General features: G+C 47.4%; 1 protein-coding gene across 1 annotated transcript; it reads left to right on the plus strand.

Annotated features, from left to right (window-relative positions):
* Positions 1–3,390: 3,390 nt before the first annotated feature.
* RS1 (retinoschisin 1) lies at positions 3,391–16,865 on the plus strand. The gene is made up of 6 exons (XM_030476986.1): positions 3,391–3,459; positions 10,687–10,712; positions 11,007–11,112; positions 14,991–15,132; positions 15,275–15,470; positions 16,569–16,865. The coding sequence occupies exons 1-6, from the start codon at positions 3,408–3,410 to the stop codon at positions 16,719–16,721; spliced, it is 675 nt and encodes a 224-aa protein (XP_030332846.1). The 5' UTR covers positions 3,391–3,407; the 3' UTR covers positions 16,722–16,865.
* The last annotated feature ends 937 nt before the right edge of the window (positions 16,866–17,802 follow it).

The raw sequence follows: 17,802 nt of genomic DNA on the forward strand, positions 1-17,802 counted from the left end.
TCTGCCATGCTCAGAAGCAAATTCATTTCTCATAAGGAGAAAGCTATGGGTAGAAAGCACTAAGTCTGTATACAATACTGGCATAGAGCTCCTTAAACGGTGGTGAGCTGTATCTATAGCTGTTAACAAAGCCAGGCCAAGGCATGGACTGGAACACTGGCCTCCAGTCATCCATGCTGTTTAATTCATAGCAAACTCCTGGTAAAATTGTGGTTCAGGCCACCTAACCCAGCTGGGGAAGGACACATGTCAGGGAGCATCCCCCGCCAGTGTGCTGAACAGCCTCCACTTGGTTTGTTCCCCCTGCTGCCATCCCAGGGGGTTCACACCCTTACATACCCCCGTGCCTTCACATCATGCCCCTGGAAAGCCAAGCTGTGCTCAAACTCATGGACTAAGAGCATTCCAATGGTGCAGGGTGGCCTTTGTGTTATTTCCCACAATATGGGGGAAGAAAACACACCAAGATATCTGAGGGCCATGAAAACATATCAAAATGTCTTAAGGCCAAGGGACACCAGTTGGACCTGGACAAGATTTGTGGCCAAGAGTGAACCTGCCCAGTCAGTTCCTGCCTTTGTTTTACATAGCACTGCGGGTGTCACCAAACTGTCCTACTTTGGACCATTTGTACCAGCCATAGTTTTGTTCCATAATCAATGCCAGGCTAATTTTATCCTTTTCAAAATCCCCCCCCCCCCTTTTTTTTTTTGAAGGACAAATGTAGCCCTTTCTGGTGCTATATTGTGTACTGGCTTTAAAATGTTTTCTGTCTTCTGTACCTGAAAGTATTTCTATGCTCACTAGGAATTAACTACATGATTCATTTAGCAATGTTGTCTGCAGTGGCAGCACAGTTTTGGTCTTTACAGTTACTAAAATGAAGGACCATGTACACCATTAGACACAAAGGGTCTGAACTGCATAGAGTTTTAATATATTTTTAATATATTAAAGGCTCTTCTACTCTTCCTGTGAGCCAGTTCAATTTTTTTAATGCTACAGACACATTTTTAAACAAAGGCTGCACTTTTTTTCTGTAGGGAGGGAGTTTTATAACTGGGGAGCCACCAATCCCGAGGGTGCACCTTTGGATTAAGTGTTCTTTGATAATAGCTGTGCTATTTCTGAATATGATCCCTGAGCTATTGCATTTCTTACACAAAATCAAGACCTGTGTGAAAGGTGGAGTTGACCATAAGCCATGGCTGATTTTAAAATGCATGGAGTGGTGGCGGAGAATTTGGTTTCACTTTTTTAAAGTATGGTAGGTGATTTCTCTTTGGGTGGGCAGTTCTGCCTCCTGGTGACCAGGAGGTCAGAGGCTGAAGTTCTGATCTGGTTTTCCAAGAGATATGTGGATGAACATATTTAGAGGTTTTTAAGCTGGGATTTTCAAGACCATGGGACTTAGATACCAAGTGCTCATCAATGCAAAGAGGGAATAGATATCTGAGCGTCTTCAGCAGCTCTGGAAATCTTTGTAGCCACCCTGCTTACTCACCCTGCCATGCATTGATGTTCCCCTGTGTTTGGGGTGAGTTGGCCTAGGTCCACAAAGCAGGATGGCCATGTCCATTCATGGGTCTGCCTGCAATTACCCGTCCTCTCCTTGAGGGTAGATTAAAGTGGGAAAAATGTTGGGTTGAGCAGGTTAAACTGCTCAAGGCTGAGCAAAGCAGCAAACCCCCTTGGCAGGAGGCTTGTCCCAGTCATGTTGCACACCTTGGCGAGGGCAGGATGCTGCACTGGAGGTATATCTGCAGAGGTATACCATCCCTGACATCCCATTTATACAGCATTCCAAATCTGTGGGTATCCAAAGGCAGGTGAGATGAATCCTGCCGAGGAGACTGTTTCCACAAAGTCAGCATCCTTGTTTGTGCAGTGTTTTTTGAATGGATGTACGCCAGAAAACTAGAGACAGGTCTAGTTTAACTCAGCAGCAGCATACATGATCTATGCAGCACTTTAATCTATTCCATGTGCATACAATCTGAGATCTTCTGAAAGCAAGCAAGCTGCTTCCAAAGCAATTTCTTTCAAAAACCTTCATTAAAAATTCACTGCTAATTGCACATAATTAACAGAGATTGGAAGAACGGGTGCAAGATCCACCGGAATCACTAGCAGTCAACACTGTTGATGTCTTGAATCTTTCAGTCATTTTAAAATCAAATATATAACTCTCTTTGATGTAAGCTGATTAGAGGATACTATAGGTAGAACTGTTAGAAAAGAGAGGTTTACTTTTTTGGTTTGAGATTTTTACAGCTCAGAAAGTAAACAACTGGAAAGTGCTATTTCCATTTGATCTACTAATTGCAGTTTTCAACCCCTTGCTATTAGGTGACTGAAAGAGCATTAAGGCCAGGGCAGATTTCTACAGCTATTATTAGGAAAGGCATTGATAGCGTAGAGGTAAATAATTGGGGTGGAAGATAATGAATACATACTACATACAATAGACAATATATACTTGTCATGGTTTAACCCCATACAGCCCCACACAGGCACTTGCTCACGTGCCCCTGGTGGGATGGGGGAGAGAATCGGAAGAGTAAAAGTGAGAAAACTTGTGGGTTGAGATAAAGATACTTCAACAGGTAAAGCAAAAAATGTGCACACAAGCAAAGAAAACAAGGAATTCATTCACCACTTCCCATGGTGAGGCAGGTCCATCCCCAGGAAAGCAGGGCTCCTTCACGGTAATGGTGACTTGGGAAGACAAACACCATCACTCCAAACATCCCCCCCTTCCTTCTTCTTCCCCAGTTCTATAAGCTGAGCATGATGACATATGGTATGGAATATCCCTCTGGTCAGTTGGGGTCAGCTGTCACGGCTGTGTCCCCTCCCAGCTCCTTGTGCACCCCTAGCCTACTCACTGATGGGGTGGCGTGAGGAGCAGAAAAGGCCTTGTCTCTGTGTAAGCACTGCTCAGCAACAGCTAGAACATCCCTGAGTTATCAACATGGTTTCCAGCACAAATCCAAAACACAGCCCCATACTGGCTGCCATGAAGAAAATCAACTCTACCCCAGCCAAAACTAGCACAATATTACATATATTTTGTAAGCATTAGACATCTACATTTCTATGGGGGATATATGTGGTCTCTAGGTAGGTATGTCCCTGTTTATGTGGACATATGTCTGCGTACAGAATCAGATTTGCACTCAGAGTGTCAGTACCTCAGTACTTTTTACCTCTTAAAAACTGCTACACATGACAACCTAGACGATTGAGCTTGACAGTAATAATTGTGTGGTTGGCTCGATGGTGCTTGATAAAATCATGAGAATGAAGGAGAGTAAGGTGCTTAGGCAATGCTTAAGTTAATCTAATGCCTTCCCAGCAAGCCTAGCAGCACGCTAAGGAGCTATTCTCAAAAGAGGAAGGAAAAGATGCGGTTCAAGATGGGAAGCGTCCTGCTGTCTCTTCTTTTCTGGTACAAAGGTACGCGCTTTACCTCCTGAGAGGCACTTTCAGATGTCTTTGTATTTCTTGTCTCATCCACACTTCTTCTTCTACCAGGGGCTGTGGGGTATAGAGAAAGCTCTTCTCTGCATTCTCATGGAAGCAGAATAAAATTGTGGAGGAGATGCATAATTTATGTACATGAGTGAGCAGCGTTCTTACAGTTCTATGAATATTCAGTAGTAAAACTGTTTCAAAAAATAATTGCAGTGTAAAAAATTTGCCATATAATTTGTCAAAATATGAATTTGCAAAGAAAATTGTAGTGCAGCTGAGCTAGTGTGTAAATAATAATGCTGATTTGAAAAATGAGGTACAGTATAATATGAAAGACTGGTCCTTCCTTAATCAAAACTCTTGATTAATGAAAAGGCGATCATTAACAGCAAGACATTGCTGATGGAGATCTGCCTGTTTTTTTAAAAGTCTCTTTCAGGTATATTGGCCTGGAAAAGACTTCCAAAGGCACTTTAAAAACAAAAAGCAATCATAAGTCAAGAAAATGGGAAAAATATCAATTCTGAAGCTTTCTCAAATTTACTTTTCTGAAAAGTAGCAATGAAAGCAGGTAAACCAGAGCTAGAAGAAGCCAGCAAATTCAGGGTCATGGTCTCCTTCTGTGGAACCCAGCTGTGGAACAAGCAGATCATTTTGTGAGTTATGTTTGAATTCTGGTTTCATCAAAGCCAATAGCAAAGCTGCTGTTGTCTTAAACAAGGCTGAAGTTGCTTTTGCTAGGTGCTGGGCGTTATCTACCAACATTAATGTGTGAATAGAGTATGATCCGTCAGAGTGGGGGACAGACTTACCAGACAATCCAGCTTTTCCCCCATGGATGTTGAATTATCAGTGTTTTGCTTTGTCTAGTTTTTTCTATCGTTCTTTCTTTACATTGAATATTTTGGTCTACCAAATTTCTTGGATAGGAAAGTGTTCCCCAACTAGCCATGCCTTCATATCATCCTTTTACATTTGCCTGTACCCCCTCTGTCTAATTACTAGGTCTTTTCAATCTTCCAGCATATATTTGTGTGTTCTCATACCTTATCTCTTTGCTCTCCTTTGTTTCACCTGGGAAGGTTACTGGTAACTGAGCTGCTTCGAAGGCTGTTTTTTAGCCAGACTCCAGCATTTTTTCCCAATGCGTGGCATAACCTGCAGTTAGTCCTTGGAATGAGTTCATACCTTGTTCTGAATCCCAGACACAGCTTGCTTTTAATAGACACCCACACATCAGGATATTTTTGGACAGCCTGCAGTGAAAAACTACTTGTAGGATCTCTTTCCAGGCATTGCTCCTTTGGTATTTAATTTATTTTCTTAATTTATTGGTTTTCTTAATTTACTGGTTTTCTTAATTTACTGGTTTTCTCTGCTTCGTGGTCCATATGTCCTCTTCTGGATAAAGAGCGAGCAGTGATGCTTTGCCCTGGTTCCCCTCAACACTCCTGCCTCTCCTACCATGAAGAAGGTGCCGCTAGGCCGATCCCCCAAGCCACGTGCGCTGAGGCCGTGATAAGCTCCTTAACTTATTTTCCCTGGCAGAACAAGTGGCTTAGAGGAGCACCCCCCGCACCTTGGCTGGGCTTGTGTTTGCCGGTGACGCCACCACAGCAGCAGCAGTAACATATGGTGCAGCAGGCAGACTCCTGCGATGTGAGCCACAGCAGCTGCCAGGCCCCCTCCATATGGTGAGCGGGAGCACCCCGAGCCCCGCACTGACATGAATATGCTTTTAGCACATTGAATGTGACATGACTGTGCTGCATTACTCCAGCCATGCTCACTACACGTTGGGGAATAAGCACATCTCAGCAGCTGAAAAGAGTGAATTTCTTTTTTTCTCCACAAAAAACAAAATCAAAGGCCCAAACCTGCCTTCATATCACAGTAAATAACATCTTTAGTGCTGCCCTTTGGCATAATCAATACATCTAATGACATTACTATGCAGGCAATGTTCTACATAGCTCTAAGCTCTAAGCAGGAAGGAACAAACATGTCAATAAGATCAGAAATTGCCAAAAGTTTTCAAAGGAACACTTTGGAGAAAAAAATAATTACACATCTCTTAAGAAGAAAAGGGTAAAAGGTTGATTTTTTTCCAACTTATTTAAGGTTTTTTTCAAATATCTTCACAACATAAAAAAAAATGTGGAAACATAATGGAGACAGCAGGCATAAAAGAGAAATGAGTATTAATTAAATAGGTATAATTGCCCTTATTTAAATATGGATTTTATAATTTTCAGATAAATACCAGCAAATATTATATGAGACACAATACCAATGAATGTAAATGGAAACCAAATAAAAATCATTTAAATAAAGAAAATTAAATGGAAATGAAAATAATAAACCCATAAAAAAATCCCCACAAAAGGAGTGAGGAAAGCAGAAGCTGCAGGAGAGAGGAGTTTAAGATGAAATATGAGCCCTCCTCCCTTCTGCAGGCTGGCATTGGTGTGGGTCTTGTTGCCTTCCTGGGGGGGTGCCAGGGCCAGAATACCATCTAGAGTGGCTTTAGGTGGTGAGAGCCCGTGGATGAACAGCCTGCTTTCACCAGGACAGCCTGACTCCCAAAACCTTCTGGTGGACACAGATCTGCATATGCCCTGAGGGTCTCTGCCTGCCAGCATAGCTCCCAAGGGCCATTTAAAGCCTGCACTTTGTACAAGTAAAGGCACTATTTGCACAACTCAGTCCTATGGATCCTGCTTAGCATGGCCACGGAAAAAGCCCTGGGGAGAAAACAAACAAGAGCAACCACCAAGTGACTGGGCAAGGGGGTTATGCCTGCCAAGGGCACCTGAAGACCAGCCACGGCTGTGCCATTGCCTCTGGCACAGGGGCAACGTGAGATGGGGAAAATGCCACGTATGATGGTGGCCTGGGATGCAGCAGCTTCCCCAAAATGCACCATGCTCGAGGCTAGTGCAGCCTGATGTGAGTCACCATGCTCGCCTGGCACGATTTCCAGGGCTGGGATGTAAAAATAGCTGAAGTTAATAATATAGCAACCCACAAACTAGCACCTGATGGGCACAGAGGTACTGCAGTGCTTTTTTCAGTGTCTCAACCCTCTGTGCCGTACCTAGCTCTGGGTCCTGTTGTGGTGCTCAAGGAAAACAGGGACTTGCAATGGTGTGCCTCTCAGAAACTGTGTTAAAACCAGTGCCATTCATTCCACTCACCCCTTTAATTTCTGTGACAGCTTTTCTGGGTCTCCAGTCAGTTTTTCTGTTTTTTAAGTGGTTTTCCTTTCCCCTGCCCTATGGCCTACACGTGCAGAAGGGAAGCAGGTGGCTAGCTATGCACCTAGGAGCCACCACACTAAGAAAGGGATGCATCATGAGGGAGTGCTCTTCACTGGGAGAAGAGGAGAGGAAATAATTTTGCTCATCTTTCTGAGCTCTGTTAAACTGAGTTGATGCTTACAGAGATGAAAGACAAAATTAACTATTTTCCAGGTGAAGCTTTTAGACCACCTAAATTGTAAAGCCAAGAAATAAACAAAGTCATTAACATTTTCCACATACTTTACCTGCAATGGCCAGGTTTATGTGAACTAATTCCGGTAAATTGGGTGACTGACGTTTATTCTGTGTTATATTTTATTTCTCTGTTTTATTTTTAATGTGCTTTCTCATGCTTGTACATTTGTCATTAATTCTAGGCACACTAAAAAAAGATGGCTTGCTGTCATGGCCCTATGGGCAAGATGTTCAATATGATTTCTCAGACTTGACCTTACCAAAATACCTTATTGGATTATTGGATGCCTCATCCCTGGCAGTGTTCAAGGACAGGTTGGACAGGGCTTTGATCAACCTGCTCTAGTGGAAGGTGACCCTGCCCAATGTCAGGAGGTTGGAACTAGATGATCTTTAGGGTCCCTTCCAACTCAAACCATTCTATGATTCTATGAAATGTACTCAGCCTTTGCTGGTGTTAATTCTTCCCACACTTACCTTCCTTCTTTCTTTCTCTTGTTTAACCACGTTCTAGATTTTCTGGGACACACAGTTACCTGTTCCTATCATTAAAATGCCAGCATTTTAGCCTCCTTGTTACTGCTTGCCTCTTCCCTTCCCCAGCTAGCCCCAAGTTGTGGCTGCTGCTTTATCCCACTTCCACCTCAGGAAACGTGTGTCCTCTCCATCCCAGTGTTCCAGGACTGCCTCTGCCAGCTCTTTTCCTTCTCCCCCAGACCTGGGCCAGTCCATGGCATATCTCTCCCCTCCATCCTGCTCAGCATCAGGTGCCAAGTGGGGCTACCCGAGGGCCCATGCTTCAGCCCATCCCCACAAGGCACAAAATCATCCCCTGGTGCTTTCCCAAGCCCCTGTCCCCAGATCCTGCACTATGAGGTGGCATTTTTGCATGGCAGTGCGTTGGACATGCCACGCTACAGGGCGGGATGGAGGGACAGGAAAGGTGCATGCCTTATCTCCCTGCCTCTCACAAACATGCACAGATTATAATTTATTTCACTGAACTGGTGATGGTTTGCTGAATGTCAGGGGGGGAGGGAAGGGGCCTGTAAATAGGGCTTTTTCCTTTATAATGCTTTGGGTTTTTTTTCAATCTTGTACTTTAAAAACAACAGCCCTTGGCAACTGCACAGGACTTATGACTCTCCCATGAATTGCAGCAATTCGTTCTGCCTGACCTACTATTACCAATTGTCTTTGAAACCTTCCTCGAAGGCAAACATGCTCACTATAAAAGCATGCTGGCCATCACATTTTTAGACTATTGGCAGCCAGCTTTCCTCTTCATTTCCTTTGTAGGACAGGACCCATCACAGCTGTAAACACACCAATATATCAATTACTACTTTTTCTGGCCGACTGCAGGCAAGGGCATCTTTTCCTCTCCTTTCCTCTCCTGATGCCAGGGGTTATCAGGCCACGTTGCTCAGGAAGGACTGCTGTGCTTCCCCCAAGCCAAGCCTGCTGCTTCCCTGTGCCTCACGCTGCAGCTGCTGGACAGCTGAGCCACTTGTGGGAGTGAGCCCTCAGCAGTTAACCTCTTCTAGCTCAAAAAGGCAAAGCTGACCTCTAAATCACATCTCTAAATGAAACTTGAGCACCTGCAGACTGAAGGAGCCAACTCTGCAGCCCCTCGAGCTCAGACCTACTTGGTGACTGCTGGGCAGTAGGGATGCATGGCAAGCTGTGCTGGCTGGAGAGCCAGGCTCCCAAATCCCAGGGTAACGAAGCTAGCCATTGCAGCTGGCACTTCTGGAGCAGAGCACCCATCCTGCTGGGAAAGGCCACTGTGCCATGGGCTGGAGGGGCAGGAGAGGCACCTGAAAACCTGCATCTCATGCCCCTGGTGCCAGTGCCACTCCAGCATTGTCATCAAACAGAGCATCAAGCAGGCAGGAGGGGCACTGCACTGCTTTAATTGGCAAAGATGGTATAGTTTTGATAGGTGATCAGGTGATCAGGTCCTGTTTTGTATTGTATTGATCTGATAACAGGCAGTGTTAACTTAAGCCACCTTCCCACTGTTTTAAGTTGATCTGCTTTGCCGTGTGTGGCACAGCATGGAGGTGACAATGCGCTACATGGCCTTGGGCTTGCACCTCCGCTTTGGTTTTCTTGTTGCACAATGGGTCACAGGTCTTGGCTGGGTGACATCTGTGCTGGGAAGGGCGGAGTGCGGTGTTGTGCGTGGCCCCCAGCCTACACTTTCCAAGAGGCCAGATTTGGAGACGTGCACCCATGTTTTCCTGCTGAGCTTGATGGGGTCTGGGTACCTTCTGCCTCCTTCTTGGGCCTGACTAAAAGCCACATCTTTTTACTGTAGATCGACGTTTGCTTCTACCACCAGGGCTGATGCCTTGGGTTAATGCAGTAAGTTCTTGATGCCAGAAATGCCGCCCTGGGACACTGAAGCAAAGGACACCATCTCTGTGTTCAAGAAAGGATTTTTCTTTTTAAATTTATTGTTTTGTTCTTTGCTGGGGTCTTTCTTTCAGACTCTTGATAACATTCGGGCTCAGTGTCACATGCAAGGAGCTGTTGCATTTCAGTAATAAAAAGAGCTTTGTATAAAGTTTATATTTCAGCTGACTGTAATTGCACAGTGTCTGTGAGTCTTTTGAGATGAAACTTGCCATAGAAATGCGAGATGTAAATTCCCAGCATTAGTTGGAGCTTGCTAGGCTCAGCGAATTGACAGTGTATGATGAATAAATCATAACTAGATTTTAGTGAATAATTCAGAGTCTAGTTCATTTGGTGAAAAGATCCGCTTTTTGTATTCACAAAACCTCTGTTTGGAGATGATGGGTTTCTAACAGCTCGTGCATGCAAGTTTTTGCCTGCTCAATAGCTTGGTCCTTAGTGGCTTGCAGATTCCCTACTGGCATTGAATACATGATGTTTGACTGGTGTTAATGAGTTATCAGCAGCCATGGAACTATTTTTTTTTTTAATTATTTTGTTTTCACAGTTGTCTGGGCACTATACTGCCAGTCCAAATGCTATTAACATAGTCTGCTCTGGACTTCATTGAAAAAAGCCATTGCTCAGTGGCAGGCAGGAGATAAACCAGGTCAGATGTTATAAAAATCTCTTGTGGCTCTTCCTGTACAGCCACAACAACTGGTTTTCTTTAAGAAAGAAAAAAAAGGGAGTCTTGTAGATGGATTGGAAAGACCTATTTACATTTCATTTTCCTCTATCCCATCCAGAGGGAGTGATCTCAGGCCAAACACCTTGCGGGTTGTCCCATCTCCTCCAAAGGCACTGGGGGTTTGCAGTGGCACCAGGCTGGGATTTCACTCTTGGGTTTCACACAGGGCATGATGAGAAGGAGAAACTGTGAGGCAGGAAGATGGCAAAAAGGGATAGGGGCAAAATTAGCTGCAAAGCAGAGGCCGAGGGGGCTGGCCTGGGTTTCTCCTCAGGATGTTTCAGGTGTATCTGATCAGAAAGAGGAGATGCCAAAAGCATCAAGAAGAAAACACAGTGAAAGAGTAGGACCTACACAAGCACACACAGTGCTTTGCTCCTGCCCATGTCCTCTTACTTTCCCCTGCAGTTAACTTGGGGAAACACAGTAGATTTGTCAGTCCTTCCTCAGTTTATTTGTCCCCAGCTCAGGAGTAATTTTCATTGCATTTCCTAACATTTGCTTGCAGCCTTTTTATTTCTGATCTCTCTCTTCTTCCCTCCATGCCCACTGCTGCAGCTGCCATGGCCCTTTCCCCAGGAGAGGTAAGTCTCTCTGGCTGGTTTGGCTGCTGGGTAAATGCTGAGGGTTTGGCATTGCCCAGTTCTGGTGCCTCGGGGCAGAAGGAGGAATGGCACCTGGGCCTCCAAGCCCAGACACATACTGCCGCCTCTGAATCCAAGGGGGAGCCATCCCATGTTTCATGCCAGGTTGAAATGAAGGAGGGGGCTCAGAGAACGTACAGCAGCCTGGGCAGGTGCTTCAGGACTCAGATTTATCTCGTGTCTCTGTTGTGATGACTACGTTGATTTATTACTGGTTTTTTACCTTCCCTTAAGGATGAGAGACTGGAGCTGTGGCACAGCAAGGCTTGCAAATGTGACTGCCAAGGAGGTCCTAACTCGGTGTGGTCCAGCAGGACTAACAGCTTAGAGTGCATGCCAGGTAAGGGGCCAGTGCACTTTTAGCCATACCTGGTGATCTTCAGCAGCTCCCCCTGTTGCATCCTGCATTGCAGAGGCGGCACGTTATGGTGGTACTTGTTCCAAACCCAGCTGCTGGTGGGGCCAGGGCAGCTGTACCAGCGGGAGGTGCAGGGTAACCCTGCATCATCAGGCAGAGGGACACTAGAAGCAGAGATCATGCTTGGACCTTGGGAGATCACCCAGGGTGGCCCAGGCTGGCAGGTGCCAGTGGATGCGTGCCTGCCCTGTCCCACAGCCCCCCACACTGGTACGGGAAACTGCCTGGGGCAGCTAACACAGTATGCAGGGCTCGCTGTAGGAAACCTTTTGTACCACCTAGGCTCATCTTCCCTTGCTGAAGTTTAATCTGTGACTTTGTGTCCTCTCTCCAAGGGTCAAGAAAAACAGCTTATTCTTCCTTTGCAGCATATTTTTATACAGTAAAAGACCACAAATGTGGGGGTTTTTTTGAGTTTTCTCCAGGCTGCCCCTGCCCAGCTCCTTCAGCCACTCCTTACAGACCATGTTTTACAGGTTTCTGATCAAGCTCTTTCTTTGTTACCCTCTGCCACATTTTCCCTGATACGTTATCCCAGCAAGGCTTTATCGGTGCCCAACTCATCTTCAAGTTTAGCTCGTGTCCCACAAAAGCTGCACTCTAATTTGTGCCTCTGTCACACTGATGTGTTCATCCCAGCTGGAGCTGGGTGCCAAAAGTTGCATGCCACTGCCTGATGCCCACTAGCAACCATTTCCTCCCAGCTCCTGCAAGAGGCTATGCAACTACCTGAGGTGTGTTATGCTGCCCCCATTTGCCCAGGGGAGATACACAGGGGAAACATCACCTCAGTGCTCAGTGTTTGGCATGGCTGCCCTGGAGGAGGAGAATGTTAAATGAATTACCCTGGAATAGCTCTCAGTGGAAGCCAAGACAGACTAGAGAGCAAATAAAAACGTGTCTTGACAAGAAGACACCATTGGCAGAGCTTGGCACAAACAGAAATGTGAGATGAAAACCCCCAGATGTTTCTATCCCATGCTTCTGCTGGACCCGAAGGTTTCCCTCCCACAGTGTGAGGGAGCTGACAAGCGCAGAGGCTTTCCAGCCAGTCCGAGCCATCTGCTTTCCCTGAGCTCTCCCTCTGTGCACCCTGCTCCTGTGGAGGCCACATCTGCCTGGGGCTGGACCAGCTTCAGCATTGCCCACAGGCTTCTTCCCTGTCTAGAGAAACTACGACGAGAGGATGCACCACTGTGCATGGGTGGTGTCTTGCCCCCAGGGCAGAGCAGCCCCAAACACCCCCAGTAAAGGGTCATGGCTTCTCACACTCTGTCATTCTAGTTTCTGCAGCTGTTATCTCCACAGGGCTGCCTGCTAGGGAAGGTCTAAAGAGGAAAAAGGCATTTGTTGGAGATGATAGCACTTGTGATGCAGAACGATCACTTACAGGAGTTCCAGAAATGACACTTCGTATGTCCTTTGTGGGGATTTACTCCAGTGTCTCATGCAAGAAACCCATATGCACTACCCCAGACATGAGCCTGAGCTGGTACAGCCCTGCCTGGGCTCACCACTCCTTCAAAGAGCTGGCTACCACGACTCTTCTTTGTCACAGGATCATCACGGAGCCCACTGTCCTTTGGCAAGGACATCTTTCATTAGACTAGGTTTCTCAAAGCCTTGTCCAACCTCACCTTGTATAATTCTAGTGATGAGGCATCCATAACTTCTCTAGGCAGCATGCTCCAGTGGCTCACCAACAGTGTCGTAAAAAATTTTTTTACGTCCAATATAAACCTACCTTCAATCCTTTTAAAACTTTGTTCCTTGAAAGGGACGGAAAGGAGAGGAAACATGGCAGGTTTGGTTGAGCTCTCCATGGCTGAGGGACAGATGTGAGAGGAGCAGCTCTAGGTTTCCTGGCCAGGCTAGTTGTGAGGGGTGCTCTCACACGTTAGCATTATGTAGCTGAGTAATGACTAATAAAGGCTGTTCTCCTGAATAATGGATCTCCTCACTGTATCTCCCATCTTGTTTCTCTCCCTGGCCCAGCCCAGCCATAGTGGTGAGGCCTCACATCCCTGCTGCCTGGTTGTGGTTTGCAGAGCAGCCATGCTGAGGTGCTGCAGAGCTGTCTCTGGCACAGCTGGAGGGGAGCAGCCAGCCTCACAACCACTCCATGCGTCTTTTCCAGGTTGGCGGTAATGGCATTAAATGGTTCAGCTGGTTTGGCCAGGTGTGCACAGGGCATCTGTTTTGTGGGTCCCTGCGCGTGGGGCAGCTGGACATGCCAGAAGGTGACCTGCTAATTGTATTACAGTTGTGTGGTCAGAGGATTAGTGTTGCTAAAAGTAAAGTTACGCGGTGTTTGAGATAAGCCTGCTGAGTAGTAAACAACACAGGGCCACCCCGGCCTGGCAAGGGTTTTAACGTGGTGGAAAAACATGATGTTTCCATGCCTGGAGGAAAGTGGGACAGTGGCTATGTTTTTCCACGGGGAAAAACATGTTAATGAGGTACTGACTGAGCAAGATATGTTAATGAGATATTGATGCACAGGATATCGACCTAGTGGAGCTTGCTAATGAGACATTGACTGCATGGCTGCAGTGCTGGGCTGTTGCACTGGGGGGGCTGCAGTCATGCCAAGCCCTGGGTGCCTACTGATGTTCCCTGCATGTCTGTCATTTGTAACACGAGGCACCACACTCGTCGGGCAGGCACGGCAAAGGCAAGGAAACATCTGACCCATGAGTGAAACTGCACAGAGCTTTGCTTGCTCCTCTGTTGATGAAACCTGTGAAAGGAACCACGCTAAACTTGAAAATGTGACAGAGGCATCCTTGGGGGCACCACACCTGGCCACAGACTGCAAAATCAGAAAGTGATGCCCACGATATAGATGTTTATGTGTACCTAGATAGGTAGTGATAACCTCATTGCATAAAAAATGGTCATAACAAAAAAAACCCCACAACTACGTTCAGGCAGCATGCAGGTGCTCTGCATGGCAGCATCACTAAAGGCTTGCCTTCCAGAGCATTGTGTGGTGACCCACCACAGAAGGTTTTACTGGTGAATGAGTATTTCTGCCCCTAGTGGTTTTGCAGCCAGCGGAGTCTTGCTGAACTTCTCACTGTGGTGGAAGACAGCTGTGGGATCAGGTTTGATAGCCTGAAGATTGGAAGGCAAAACCTCAGATGGAGATCCTTGAACGTTCAGCACACCCCAAGCATGACACCTCACTGGCACTAGAGTATCCACAGGTTTTCCACAAGACAAGACCTTCTCCAGATGCAAAGACAGTCCCCATAGCAGAAAATGCAAAAGATCGGAGGGTGCTTGTGGAGAGATGATCAGAGCAGGCTCAGTAATTTTGCCATGCAGGCATGGCCATAAATCAAGTCAGAGAATGGAGGAGCAGAAGGAGATAAAGCCCAGTAAGAAAAGGCATTTTTCAAGAACCAGGCAGAGACTGACAGTCTGGAGGCTGGATTAAGGTCAATGGATCCCAGTCTGGATCCGCTTCCATATGCTTGCAAGAAGGAAATTTGGACTGCAACATGTGAATAAACCCTTCCCTTCAAAATGCTACAAGCAGCACAGGTTTAATAAGTTTGAGAAAAAGATAAGGGTTAGAAATTCACACAAGAGAAGAGTTAAAAATGAAGATGCCATGGCCCTGTGCAGCAAATACTGCAAGGTTTGTGGTCTGGGTGTAAGAGCATCCCCAGCATCCTGGCCAAGGACGAGAGGGAGCAGTGAAACCACAGAAGGTGTTGACAACAAGTGTGCAAACACACCCAGGGAACAAAGACACTCGTGTCCCTTAAAGTATTTTTTCCTTTGCTCTGCAGAGTGCCCCTACCACAAGCCCCTGGGCTTCGAGTCTGGTGCCGTCACCCCAGACCAGATAAGCTGCTCCAACCCTGAGCAGTACACGGGCTGGTACTCCTCCTGGACGGCCAACAAGGCCCGCCTCAATGGTCAAGGCTTCGGGTGAGTCCAAAAATGCCTCCCCAGAGGGCCCCATGGGTGGGTGGGGGAGGGGGGCTGGGGACCTCTGTCCATGTGGGAACAGGAAGGTCTGCCCAGGAGGGCAGTGGTGGCAGATGTATTGGGTCCAGTGGTGTCCCCCCAGGTGCGCGTGGCTCTCAAAGTACCAGGACAACGGGCAGTGGCTGCAGATCGACCTGAAAGAGGTGAAGGTGATCTCAGGGATCCTCACGCAGGGTCGCTGTGACGCTGATGAGTGGATGACCAAGTACAGCATGCAGTACCGCACCGATGAAAACCTCAACTGGGTTTACTACAAGGATCAGACTGGCAACAACCGGGTCGGTGGACTTCGCACTTTGGCCTCTGGTGCAGGGGTGGCCTATTTAGTGACATGAACAAATCACGTCTTGCTGGGAACAGCGGGGTTCTGTGGGAAGAGCAGGGTGGATGGGGACCGGTGCCCACCCCAAGTCCAGGAGCAGCACAGAGCAGGGCATCCCCCCCTGCGGTGAGGGTGAGTTCCACACTGACCAGCCACAGAAGGACAGAATGCATTTTAAATGTTTTGTAATGATAACAGTGGACTCCAGATTAAGCTTCGAGGCATCAGCTGGCAGAGGAGGCAGCACCTCTGTGATGGAACCCCTTTCTTGGATGCAGCCATACAACCCCAGCCATGCCTAAACACTGCAAAATGGGGGCTACTTTTGCCATAAGTTCAGGGCTAGTGCATGATGACAATGCAGAAAAACCCCTTAACAACTAGTTAAGTCACAACCCACTGAACTATTGTGATGATGCACTGGGTTGGTTTGAAGCAAAAAATTACACTGGGGAGACAGTACAGTGGTGCCTGTGGTCCATTTGCAGCCCACCTGGGCTGGGGGATGCCACAGCTGCTGCCTCCTAGCCATCCTCAGTATCCATCTGTGGGGATGGCCCCATCTCAGCATGGGAGGCTCTGGTGGCTTTGCTAAAGTAGATTCCCTCAGGCCTGAAGAGATGCCGAGCGTTCCCTGAAGAACAGGTCTTGGCAGGAGATGTAGCAGCATGACCAAGCAGAGGAAAAAGGCCCCCAGATATATTTTTTGTCTAAATCAGTGTGTCTGGGAGCCTAGCTCATGAAATGCAAACAGCCAAGGCCAACCATGCTTACTCAAACATGTGGTGCCTTGCTGCGGGAAGGCAACTGAGAGAGAATGGGGCGAGATTAAGTCCAGCCTAACCATAAGAAGTGCAGGAACAATGGGGTGAAAGTGACTTACTCAGAAAACCCTGTCAGTATGACAAAAGTTTTCTGCGCCTGACTATTTTTAAAGACTTTAATTTTGGGGGTGGAGAGGGAGCCTCCTCCTTCTCTGCTCTGCACAGGCACCCCACACTTATGGGGCAGGATTTCCAGTCCCCTAACCACCTGCCCACACCTCTCTCCACAGGTTTTCTATGGCAACTCAGACCGCTCGTCCTCGGTGCAGAACCTGCTGCGGCCGCCCATCGTGGCCCGCTACATCCGCCTCATCCCACTGGGCTGGCATGTGCGCATCGCCATCCGCATGGAGCTCCTCGAGTGCCTGGGCAAGTGTGGCTGAGTGCCGTTTCCTGGGGCAAATATGTAGGTGTCCGCCTGTGCAGCCAATCCGCCTCGCACCAGCGCTGGCTGCGGCCACGGCCCTTCAGTGTGAATGTCCAGCCAGCAAAGAGAAGGGCTGTCTTGAATAAAATGTTGTTTCACACCATGCCTGGTGATCATAGAATCACAGAATCATACGATAGTTTTGGTTGGAAGGGACCTTCAAAGGTCATCTGGTCCAACCCCTCTGCAATAAGCAGTGACATCTTCAACTAGATCAGGGTGCCCAGAACCACATCCAGCCTGGCCTTGATTGTCTCCAAGGATGGTGCATCCACCACCTCTCTGTGCCAGTATTTTACCACTCTCATTGTAAAAAATTTCTTACAGAATCAGAGAATGGTTTGTGTTGGAAAGGACCTTAAGATCATCTAGTTCCAACCCCCCTGCCATGGGCAGGGACGCCTCACACTAGCCTATGTTGCCCAAAGCTCTGTCCAACCTGGCCTTGAACACCGCCAGGGACAGAGTATTTACCACTTCTTTGGGCAACCTGTTCCAGCACCTCACCACCCTCACAGAAAAGAACTTCTTCCTTACATCTAACCTGAACTTCCCCTGTTTAAGTTTGAACCCATTACCTCTTGTCCTATCACTACAATCCCTGATGAAGAGTCTCTCTCCAGCATCCTTGTAGGCCCCCTTCAGATACTGGAAGGCTGCTGTGAGGTCTCCACACAGCCTTCTCTTCTCCAGACTGAACAGCCCCAACTTTCTCAGCCTGTCTTCATATGGGAGGTGCTCCAGCCCCCTTATCCTGGTGGCCCTCCAGGACTTGCTCCAACAGCTCCATGTCCTTCTTATGTTGGGGACACTAGAATCGTACACAATACTCCAAGAGGGGTCTCACGAGAGCAGAGGGGCAGGATCACCTTCTTCAACCTGCTGCTGATGCTCCTTTTGATGCAGCCCAGGATACAGTTGGCCTTCTGGGCTGCAGGCACACACTGAAGCCGGCTCATGTTCAGTTTCTCATCAACCAACACCCCCAAGTCCTTCTCTGCAGGGCTGCTCTGAATCTCTTCTCCGCCCAACCTGTA

This window comes from Strigops habroptila, chromosome 2 (assembly GCF_004027225.2).
Source record: "Strigops habroptila isolate Jane chromosome 2, bStrHab1.2.pri, whole genome shotgun sequence".
Lineage (NCBI taxonomy): Eukaryota > Metazoa > Chordata > Aves > Psittaciformes > Psittacidae > Strigops > Strigops habroptila.

Coding starts and splice junctions, on each gene's coding strand:
- RS1 (XM_030476986.1), top strand. CDS start 3,408: ATGCGGTTCAAGATGGGAAGCGTCCTGCTGTCTCTTCTTTTCTGGTAC. Junction 11,113..14,990: donor CAGCTTAGAGTGCATGCCAG/GTAAGGGGCCAG, acceptor TTTGCTCTGCAG/AGTGCCCCTACCACAAGCCC. Junction 15,133..15,274: donor CTCAATGGTCAAGGCTTCGG/GTGAGTCCAAAA, acceptor GTGTCCCCCCAG/GTGCGCGTGGCTCTCAAAGT.